The 11,425-nt window shown below is 42.3% G+C and overlaps 1 protein-coding gene across 1 annotated transcript; it reads right to left on the bottom strand.

Moving 5' to 3' along the window:
• Nucleotides 1-664: 664 nt before the first annotated feature.
• LOC123513937 (myosin heavy chain, muscle-like) lies at nucleotides 665-10,920 on the bottom strand. The gene is made up of 21 exons (XM_045271435.1): nucleotides 10,761-10,920; nucleotides 9,958-10,526; nucleotides 9,609-9,636; nucleotides 8,896-8,998; nucleotides 8,633-8,722; nucleotides 8,334-8,496; nucleotides 8,123-8,226; nucleotides 7,883-8,020; nucleotides 7,504-7,773; nucleotides 7,243-7,413; nucleotides 6,795-7,122; nucleotides 6,440-6,492; nucleotides 6,233-6,320; nucleotides 5,881-6,116; nucleotides 5,275-5,748; nucleotides 3,885-4,771; nucleotides 3,654-3,732; nucleotides 3,304-3,549; nucleotides 2,400-3,187; nucleotides 1,820-2,273; nucleotides 665-1,699 (listed from the first exon to the last, which is right to left on the bottom strand). Exons 2-21 carry the CDS (start codon nucleotides 10,463-10,465, stop codon nucleotides 1,187-1,189), a joined length of 5,721 nt encoding a protein of 1,906 aa, XP_045127370.1. The 5' UTR covers nucleotides 10,466-10,526; nucleotides 10,761-10,920; the 3' UTR covers nucleotides 665-1,186.
• Nucleotides 10,921-11,425: the final 505 nt, after the last annotated feature.

Below are 11,425 nucleotides of genomic sequence, written 5' to 3'. Positions count from 1 at the left end.
GCGCTTGGAGACCTCTAGGATCCCAAAGCACGCATGGTTCCACTGTACCACGGCGGCCCCCCGGAAACTAACGTGCGCAAGGTTTTAAAAAAGAAAGTGCTCAGTGTTTTGCTTCCACCTCATTACCTCTCGGACTAAGTCTTGAAAATGAGGTGAGTCTTTACGTGACTTGTTATATTGTGTACTATTTTTGTGGAGGACATGTAAGAATTTAAAGTCCGTTTTCGAGCTAGCATGAGAATATATATATATATATATATATATATATATATATATATATATATATATATATATATATATATATATATATATATATATATATATATATATATATATATATATATATATATATATATATATATATATATATATATATATATATATATATATATATATATGTATACACACACACACACACACACACACACACACACACATACATACATATGCATCAGGTACGTTTGTTTTATATTGTTCTGTTTTGGCATTTTGAGGTCTTTTTTCCATATTTGCACATATATTAAGGCTTATAAGGGATCGTATGGAGCATTAATGAAGGATGACTAATCCATTGGTAAATTTGATTTAACTTGAATAGAAAGCCCATATGCAGGGAAGAATGTTACTCTCTTCTGTGTCTTTTGTATAAAGAGCAAATGTCATCTCATGGAAGAATATTTATTTTTATACATCCTCGTGAATATAATATACCCAGTAGTAACAGAAGGCTAAGAAACATTTTTCATAAAATTTTATATATATTGGTATATTTTATTTATTAAGTTGTGACCAGTCAGCGGTAAATATAATGATAATGATGATAGTAATAACAATAAAAATAGTAATGGTAATAATGATAATAATAATAATGATAATAATAATAATAATAATAATAATAATAATAATAATAATAATAGAAATGTCTCAGTCGTTACTGATCAACCCCGATTTAATAAAGAAAATAACATTCAACAGGTTCATTCATTCCTTGATCTCGACCGTTTGCTTTATGGACAAAGTTTTTCAAACGGAGTAAATCGAGGTAATGAAATTGTAATGTATGACTGCACCCATTAATAATAATAAAACGAAAAAAAGGCTGCATTTTTCTTTTCTTTTTTTTTTTTTGTTTCGTGGTTGTGATGATGAACATTAAGGGAATGGCTTTATACCACGAAAGAATAATTTAGGCAGTATTTTCTTCCAGCTCCTGCTGGGCCTTGCGGAACTTGGCCAGGTTGAGGGCGGCGATCTCCTCAGCCTCCTCGATCTGCCTCTTGTAGGTCTTCATCTTCTGCTGAAGCTTGTCGACAAGGTCCTGCATCTTCTCGTGGTTCTTCTTGTCCTCCTCGGCCTGGAAGGTGAGCTCCTTGATGCGCCTCTCGCACTTCCTCAGGTTCTTCTGGGCGTCGGAATAGTGGCGAGACTCTTCGGTAAGGTTAACTTCAAGCTCGCGTACGCGACCTTCCAGCTTAGCCACAGCATTCTTGATGGCCTTCTGGGCATTCATCTCACTTTCTTCCAGTCTTGCCTGGAGTTCCTTGAGGGAAACATCAAGACCCTTGCGCATCTTCTCCTGGTTCTGGGCGTGTTCCTGTTCAGAGCGCAGTTCATCGGCCAGACGGGCAGCGTCCACCATGGCCTTCTTGGCCTTCTCCTCGGAGTTCTTGGCTTCGCTCAGCATTTCATCCAGATCAGTCTGAAAATGAGAGGAAATTATGTGGCAAATGAAACTATCAATATGTTACTGATGGTAGAAACCCATTATAGTGTTTCATATATTGAATGCTCTCAGCGTAAAATTGACGTGCTATCTCACCTGTAGGGTTTGGATTTCTCCCTCAACCTTCCTCTTGGACAGTGACATGTCGCTGCATTGGGTGCCAAGCTCATTGAGTTGGTCATTGGCGTCAGCGAGGTCGGACTCAGCCTGGCGACGGGCACGGTCGGATTGTTCCAGAAGAGAGCGAGACTCTTCAAGCTCTCCCTGCAGGGCATTTCCACGGCGCTCTGCCATGTTGTACTGGTCGCGGAACTCAGAGGCAATGCGGTGCTGCTCCTCGACCTTCAGCTCCATATCCTTGTATTCCATCTGGAGCTTCTTGAAGGTCTTCTGGAGGTCGGAGTGGGCCTTGTTCGAGTGGTCAAGAGAGATCTCCAGCTCATTGATGTCAGACTCAAGCTTCTTCTTCTGGCGGAGAGCCTCAGCCTTGGCCTTGGCTTCAGCTTCAATAGTTGCTTGCATGGAGTCCATAGCTTGCTGGTGGCATTTCCTGTTAAGAAAGTACTTATATTGTGACTGAATCTGATATGAGATTGTTGGGCTTTGAGTTGTACTTATGACTTAGTTTTTTATTTACGAAAGAAAATATACAAAAGCCAAATGACAAGATACTAACCTTGTGTTCTCGAACTCTTCCTCCTTCTCCTGAATGCGGCGGTCGATTTCCTGCCTGACCTGGCTGAGCTCAAGCTGGCCACGGAGAACCTTGTTCTCTTCCTGCTCCAGGGCGGCCTCGGCCTCTTCCAGGGCAGCCTGCAGCTCTTCCTTCTCGATATCGAGACGCTTAACACTCTTTTCAATTTCATGGTAGGCGCGGCCACCCTCACCAATCTGGTCAACAAGGTCCTTGATTTCATCATTGAGGTTCTTGTTTTCTCTGCGGATGGAATCCAACTGCTCCAGGTTCTCTTCATAAGCAGCCTTGACGCGGAAGACCTCAGTCGAGTAATTACGGCATTCCTTCTGGGATGAATCAAGGTTAGAGGAGAGATCGTCAACCTTAAGCTTCCATTCAGAGAGAATGCGATCGTAGTGCTTCTGTTTCTTCTCAGCTGAGTCAGCGATGGTCTTTGCACGTTCAGCGGCGATCTGAGTCTCTTCGATGTCAGTGAGCAGGCGTTGCTTGGCCTTTTCTAAACTGACATTCTTGACATTGAGCTGTTCGATCTGAGACTCTGCCTCATCCAGGCGAGCGGCGAGCTTCAGGCGAGAAGCTTCAATTTCTTCAACTCGGGCGACACCTTCGTTTTCGTATTTGGACCGCCACATCTGAGCTTCAGCACTAGCTCTTGACAACATACGCTGCACGTCGCCCTTAGCTTCGCTCTCAATCTCAAGCTGCTCACGGAGACTCTCGATGTCGTGCTCAAGGTTGCGGCACTTGCCAAGCAGAGTAGCACGGTCCTGATAAAAGAAAAATTATGACATAAGTAACTGGAAGGTAATTAAAATGTATATGAAGTAATATCATTAATTTATCTGAACCTAAAAATATAGATTGCATTTGACAATGTACTTACCCGGCTTTCCTCATCTGCCAGCTTCCTGTGATCCTCCAGCTGATTGGTGAGAGACAGCTTCATCTTAGACAGCTGACTAATCATGCTCTCGGCTTCCTCAATTTGTCTCTGAAGATCGTTGTTATCGGCAGAGAGTTTCTTCTTGGTAGAGTCGAAGTCGTTGAGAGTGCGATTCATCTCGTCCAGTTTGCCGGAGTGATCTGCGATCTGCTGTTGGATCTGCTTGAGAGTCTTCTCTGCAGCAGCCTGTAAGGTAAGGGATAAACAAGTTTTGCATGAATATTGATAATGATAAAATATTATTTCCTGATTATTATAAAAATACTATAATATACTTTTAATATCCTTACCTTTTCATGAACAAGAGAATCAAGAGCTGCCTTGGCATCTTCAGCATCACGCTTCAGGGTGTCCTTATCCTTCTCCAGCCTACAAGGAAAAAAGAATATAAATAATTCATCCTTAATTGAAGAACGTTTAGCAAAGTACATTTAAGTTTTCAAACATCAAAGTATATTTTTGATGTTTTACTTGATAGTGTTATTTTTCTTCCAGTTCCTGATGTAAAGGGAATATCTTACCTGGCCTTCAGTTTATTGTGGTGATCGATCTGTTCGGACATCTCATTGATGGTATCATTGTGCTTCTTGCGAAGTTGGGAAAGAGCAGCTTCATGCTGAATGTTGATTTCCTCAAGGTCGCGGCGGAGCTTGGCCAGTTCAGCTTCGCGCTTCTTGTTGAGTTCAATCTGAGCGGCAGTGGCACCACCAGCTTCATCCAGCTGATCTGCAAGCTCAGAAAGCTCCTGAGCCAGAGTGGTCTTCGCCTTCTCAGCCTTGGCACGTGCCTGGCGTTCGTGTTCAGCTTCGTGCTCAAGGTCTTCGACGCGGGTTTGCTGTTCCTTGATCTGTCTCTGCAGCTTAGTATATTGAGCTTGTTCCTCCTCGATTTTGCTAACCAGAGCTGAGTGTTCCTTCTCCTTACGAAGGATGGTAGCTTCGATCTCCTTCTGGTTGCGCTCCAGATCAGCGACAGCCTCTTGAGAAAGCTTCAGGTCACCTTCAACCTTCCTCTTGGCCTTCTCTACGTCGTTGCGAAGTTTCTTTTCGCGCTCGAGAGTATCTTCAACTTCATCCAAGTTGCTCTCAAGTTTTGCCTTAATGTTAATGAAATGATTGCATTTGTCCTCAAGATTCTGAAGATCCTCAGACGTCTTCTGGGTGCATTCCTGGAGATGTTTCTTCTCCTTGTTGATCTTATTGATGAGTTCCTCCTGGTGGGCGACTTCCTCATTCATGTTGTGGATCTGCTGATCCTTCGTTGCCTTATCCTGCTCAGACTTCTGAATGGCCTGTTCCAGGTCTTCCATATCCTTCCTCAAACTATCAACCTCCTGTTCTGTCTTCTTGTTTGATTGTTGCAACTTATTGCGGGCGTCCTCTTCATTGCGCAGGCGCTTCTGAGCTTCCTGTTTGTTTTCGGAAAAAGGAATACAAATGAAATGAGGATGATCTACTATGAATGAAATATTAAGAGTCTATCACCAAAAATATAGAGGGTAAGACGTATGGCTTAAACAGCAGATAACAAATATAATAAAATGCTAACTGACTGATTTCCTGGATATAGACTAAGTAGAACAAGATGAGGTAGGCAGAGGCATGATACTGAAAAAAGTTTGGTGTAAAACTTCATAACTATTAAGCACTTTGCAATAACTCTCAACAAAGGTTGAAAGAGGTTCAATTGTACGATTATAATTGATCATGATTTATATCTCTATTTGTGTAATTATGTATGTATGTGTATTTATTTATTCATTTATTTATTTATTTGTTTGCTTATTTATGTATTTTTGCATGCATCTATAAACACACACACACACACACACACACACACACACACACACACACACACACACACACACACACACACACACACACACACACACACACACCTTGTCCTACTTACATTGACTTGGGCGTCCAGCTCATTCTTTTGCGCTTGGAGTTTGTTGATCTTGTCAATGAAGTCTTGTGCGCCACCCTTGGAAGAGTTCAGCGCATCCGCGAGTTCGTTCTTCTCGCTAGTGAGACCAGAGTTGACCTTCTCGAGCTCCTGATGTTTCTTAACCATCTCTTCGTACTCCTTTTCAGCCTTTTCAGCCTTCTCCTCAAGATTCCTCAGCTCGTCCTCAATGCTCACGACGTGAAGAGTAGGCTTAAGAACCATCCACATTCCATACCATTTCCAGGTGCGCATCTTCATGTATTTCCTGATGTTACGCTGCACCACCAGCAGTGAGATACGCTGCTTCTGGAGCTTCGAGTAGGTCTTACGGCTGATGTAGCCGCGAACCCAGGCCTGCAGCCAAGCAAGGAGCAGGCAGATGCGGTCGTCACGCAGCTCCTCCATCCTACCCAGGATACCAGCGCGGAAGAATACCTGTAGAGGATTTTGGATTGTTGCTTTCTTTTCTACTGATAAATAACAGAAAGTTATGAGGGAAATCAGTTAGTGTTTGCAATAGTTTAAAAATTAGAGTGAATAGTAAGATAATTTAGTACATAATCGTACCTTTGTGTTGCCCAGCCTGTAAGACTCCTCATCAAGACCTGCCTTAGTGAAGCAAGCTTGAGCCATATTCTTGTCTGTCTTAGCTTCAGCCATCTCCTTAGGGGCCAAGATCAAGTACCTGTGCTTGAAGTCAGAGTAAGGGATCCTGTTAGGGAAGCCCTTGCGACAAATACGGATACCTTCAAGTACACCGTTACAGGTCAGCTGATGCATAACCAGGCCAGCGTCAACAACACCTGAGAAATAAAAATGTAATTATGTATTTATTTCTTCGATGAATTTAGTATTTTTTTTTAGTGATATTTCTTGACTTGATCTAATTTTGACTTATGCTGTAATTAAGAGGACTCACCTGGGGACTTCGTCTCGTTGGGCACAATACAACGGATGAAGTGAGGGTGAGTGGCGTTCAGGGTCCTCATCAAGTTGTTGAGCTGCTCCTGTAGGCAGAAAAGAAGTAAATAATATTAGTCTAAATGCATTATGAATTTAGGAAATGCTTGTTACCTTAGCTTTATTTTTATATGAAGAAAAAAAAAAAAACCCACTGACCACTTACCCTGTAACTGGATGACACAGTCTTAAAGGAGCCTGACTTAGCACCACGTCCACCTGGGGAAACAATATTCAGAATTTAGGACTGTCACAAAAACCATACAAACACAACATTCCTCACCATGACAAAAACTAATTGTAATTCACTATAGTTCAAGAAACATCATCAGTGTTTGTAGCACACTATAACCACTGTAATTAAGATGTCATTTGAAGTCTCTCATGCAGATGCCGCTCGACTCTGTGGAAGGATAGAAACGTATAATGAAAATGAATTCCATGCATAAAATAGACTAAATACAATCAGATATAATGTGTCATGCAGTAATCCATCTGGAGTTGATAATGATACTTACCACCCTTCTTATCATCACCGCCAGACTGGCCAGGATGGTCAGCGAAGATTGAGACAGCCAATTCATTGGAGGATTTCTTCAGCACGTCGACCAGAGTATCATTGAGGGGATCCTTGTTCTTCTCGAGCCAGCCACTCAAGTTGTAGCTCACAGTGCCGGCATAGTGAACGATGGCGAAGTGGGCCTCGGTCTGACCAGCCTTGGGAGGCTTGGGCTTGATGAAGCAGGGAGTCTTGCCGAGATGGTTGGCGTTCAGCTTCTCAGCGAAAGACTTGTCTGTTGCCTTAGGGAACATAGACTCTTCCTCCAGGATGGATAGAAGACCCATTTTCTGCGAAGAATGAGATAGAAAATTTTGTTGATGTAAAAATTATGTGAAATAAAATATTGAAATTGATAACTTGTGATTATGATAACGGTAATTTCATATGTGGGAAACTAATAATATTACCTTCTCGAAAAGCTCAATGCAGGCCTGCAGATCCATACCGAAGTCCACGAACACCCAGTTGATGCCTTCTTTCTTGTACTCTTCCTGCTCCAGCACGAACATGTGGTGATTGAAGAACTGCTGCAGCTTCTCGTTACAGAAGTTGATGCAGATCTGCTCGAAGCCGTTGTACTGTTTGATGGAAAAATTATGTTAGTAATTGGAAAAAAAGTAAGATGTGATTTAGCAAAACAAAATAAATGCCATCGAACAATGACTCACATCGAAGATCTCAAAGCCGGCAATATCCAGCACACCGATGAAGCTGGCGCGCTTGAGACCGGTTTCAAGAGTTTCATTACACTTGCTAACGATAAACTTGAATACACGGTCAAACAGAGCCTTGGCCATGGCGCCGATAGAGTAGTTGCATTGGTTAACATTCATACCCTTGGCCACAAACTCAGTGCCGACCTTGATCTTGGGCTTGGTGATGGCCAGGTACATGTCCTCCACATCACAACCCAAAAGAGTGGCACATTTGGCACCATGCTGAAATGATAACGTAGAAAATTATTAGGAATTTTGTTTAAAGCGAATATTTGACCAATCAAATCAGTTTTTTAGATTACTGGCGAAAGGATGTAAGTCATCATCTCACCTCTTTACCATCAGCTTCGGCCTGCTCTTCACGACCCTTTTGCTTGAACTTCATGTTGCCCATGTGCATGACAACAGCGGTGATCTTGTACACGTTCTCAATCTCAGTCTTGGTGAAGCCCAGGATGTCAAAAGCGTCCTAGAGAAGTAAACATGACGCATTAATAGGGTTTACTGAATCTTAAATTTTCTTCTGCGAATATTTACTATATTAATCACTTAAATATTAAAAGTAACTCACATGGCAGAACTGCATGTCTTCGCCGTCGTCGATGGAAGGCACGGTAACCTTTCCCTGAGACACATAACCATAGTCGTAGATATCGTTGCTAAGCAGACATGTGGCTGTAAGTTACAAAATGTAAGTTTTAGTCAGCCATAACTTGGTAATGAAATGTCACTGTAGTCTTCATGTACAGTACGTTTATGTTGAGAGTAAATTAGATACTCACGCTTGATTTCCTTGACCTGGTCAGACATCATCTCGTAGAAGATATGGTAGGATCGCTCAAGGGACTGCTGGGAGATGACACGAGCCTTCTCCAGCAGGTAGACCTCAATGTCACCACCAGACAGCTTGCCATTAGGTTGGAAGTGGATACGGATGAACTTACCCTGGAAGAAAGAAAATGGGAAAATAATTAACTTGAGAACCTCACCGTAAAATGAGTATTCAATTTCTTGTGATAGACCCAAGTTCCTCATAGACAGTATGGATCAGCGTTTGTTAGCCTTGTATATCGACACTCACGAAGCGGGAGGAGTTGTCGTTACGGACGGTCTTGGCGTTACCGAAGGCCTCCAGTACAGGGTTGGTCTGCACGATCTGGTCCTCCAGGTTCTGGGAAATGTATGACGTTAATGTATGATGGATGTTTCATTAGTCTTTGATACTGTACCTATTTTTGATAAAGGATTATGCGCTTTATTACCTATGTAAAGATTTTATGGATGAATTTATATTTCATCTTCATGTAACGTCAATGTGAATTTTAGATCCTTGATATTACTTACCTTCTTTTCAGCCTCGCCTTCCTTCTTGGTGGTGGCACCGACGTTGGCGAAGTAGGAGAGTACCTTTTTCGTGTTCTCAGTCTTGCCGGCGCCGGACTCACCGCTGGAGGTAACATGCAATTATGTTATTTTAATTAGTGGCATGAAGTATTATGGATTCCGCAAACGCAGCTGTCTTCGCCCCCCCCCCCCCCGGGTAGTATAACTTATTGGTGCTCGTTTCAATATTTTTGTCACTATCCCCAGATTTTAGGAAATGTCAGTGAGAATACAGTGCTAATATCAAAACATTAGGAAGATTATGAAAACATAAACACACACATATAGTACGTGGATGGCTGTGTAACAGCTACTGGAGACGTGGAGAGGTTACGTAAATGATGTATGTTTTATTTGCTAATTTTTGGAGGATTATTACTGTAAATTTATTAATATTTCCTACTCATACTTTCAAAACGCAGTTTAAACAACACAAATCAGATGGATAAAGTATTGAATATTTATCGAATTTGATCATTTAAGATATGAGTATTTTCAGTATCAGTGAAGTGGCAAGAAGTTAATGAGTGCACCAGTCAGCCGTCGAGAGGGGGAAGCAAGCTTGTGGCGCGCAGTGGCCACTGTACATTTTTCATGACAGAAAATCTAAGTTAATTCTTTTGCTAGAATTTCAAGAAAACTACCAAAAAGATAAAGTAATGGGATTTACTTACGTGATCAACATGGACTGGTTTCCACCAACTGAAAAAAAAAGTATGACATTGAATATCGTTTTATCATGTGATATAGTTTTCAAGTTTTGCACAGTCATGGTGCTGAGTGACTGACAATATTTCCTTCCACGAGATACACACACACACACACACACACACACACACACACACACACACACACACACACACACACACACACACACACACACACACACACACACACACACACACACACACTAATAGAATAATTAGATAAATAAATAAATAATGATAAATTTCACTCATATTATAGAAAATGTTCACTTTTGATTCAGATATGTAAACAAAAACTGTTGTAGTAAACACTCACCTTGCAACATAGCAGAGTAGGCGCCGTCAGAAATAGCGAACAGATGAGGAGGCACCTCATTACGCCTCTTGTTCTGGTAGATCTTGACCGTACGGTTGGTGTAGATGGGGTAGCGCTTGTAGGGGTTCACCACAATACAGAAGAGGCCAGAGTAGGTGTAGATGAGCTTGTTGACGTAGCGGGCCTTCAGGTTGTACAGGACAGAAGGATCGTTCAGGTAGGTCAGGTTGGACATGTCCTCGCATTTCTCGTACTTGGGTGGGTTGACCTGGTGTACTTGGTCCTTCTTGTACTCCTTGGTCTCACCGCCAGCCATCACAGTAATTTTTTCACCCTTGGTGCCCTGGATCAAGCCTTCAAGATAGCCCTCTTTGGGATCAGGCACCCAGCAGGACTTCTTGGGGTCGTAAGGCTTGGTGGCATCCTTCATCTTCATCTCATTCGAAATATACAGCCATTCAGAGGGGTCGGGGTCGGGGCCCGTGCTCTTCTTGACGTGGCCAGGCATGGTGGTGGTGGGTGCCTAAAGCTGTCTAATGTTCAAACTGGTGTATCGGTGTTCGAAGACCCTGTAGTGGGACAATGAAAATATTACGAATAAGTGAAAAAGTGTAAAATAATATGGGATCAAGGTTCTATAAAAATGTACTTGCAGAGGCGAGTTCAACTGGAAAACTCTCACATTTCATGACAACTTCAACTTGACACACACAAAAAGATGTATAACACTTTTAATCACCATACGATAAAAACAGTAATCGTTCAACGAAGATGAGTCAGTATTGAGTCCTCTCGAAACGTACCTTTGACACGCTTCACTGCACCACTGCGAGCACACACCCGACCGCAGCACCCACCAGAGCGCGTCTGTGGCAGCTTTTCACAATGTCCCGCCTGGTCGGCTCGAGGAACGGGTTGTAAGGCGAGATTTAAGAAAATAGCTGCTGGCCAAACACCCACAAACCCACCACCAGGCATTTTTGTCTCTTTGGCAAAGTAAAAGCATCGAATGCACAAGGAGAGGCCTGACCCATATGAGTGTCGTCTAATATTAACCTGACACCTTCTGGGATCCCGAGTGTGGTGGCGTTGCCATTGTAGCTGTTTGTCTCGGTTCCTTGTCCACAGTGACGTGACCTTTGCCAGAAGCTCAATCGCATTCCAGTAAGAAGTGTTGGATCCTCATGAGAATGGCATCCCGCAGTTGAGTGTTAAGAACGGCGCATCATCTTTGCATAGATTATATATATTGTTACCTTTTACATTTGTATGCAAAATACGGAAATAGCTGACTACAAGAAGAAAGATTAGGAGATAATCGACAGACTCAGGTTAGGAAGATGTGTGTGGCACGCAACATTAGGTTTACGTTGGTTCCGGTGGTCTTCCACCTTGCAAGAAAGATTGAATTCACTACATTTTTTTTGCTCCCTAAAAGGGATGTTGCCGGGTAACGCTTCAAAATTTG

The sequence above is a fragment of the Portunus trituberculatus genome, chromosome 37, assembly GCF_017591435.1.
Source record: "Portunus trituberculatus isolate SZX2019 chromosome 37, ASM1759143v1, whole genome shotgun sequence".
Lineage (NCBI taxonomy): Eukaryota > Metazoa > Arthropoda > Malacostraca > Decapoda > Portunidae > Portunus > Portunus trituberculatus.
The sequence above is the reverse complement of the archived record's forward strand: the minus strand, read 5'-3'. Positions and strand labels throughout refer to the sequence as shown.

Excerpts from the sequence above, each read along its gene's own strand:
- LOC123513937 (XM_045271435.1), bottom strand. The coding sequence starts at position 10,465 with ATGCCTGGCCACGTCAAGAAGAGCACGGGCCCCGACCCCGACCCCTCT. Across the intron at positions 7,123-7,242 it reads GCATTGAGCTTTTCGAGAAG|AAAATGGGTCTTCTATCCAT; the intron begins GTAATATTATTA and ends CATTCTTCGCAG. Across the intron at positions 3,733-3,884 it reads CACAATAAACTGAAGGCCAG|GCTGGAGAAGGATAAGGACA; the intron begins GTAAGATATTCC and ends TTTTCCTTGTAG.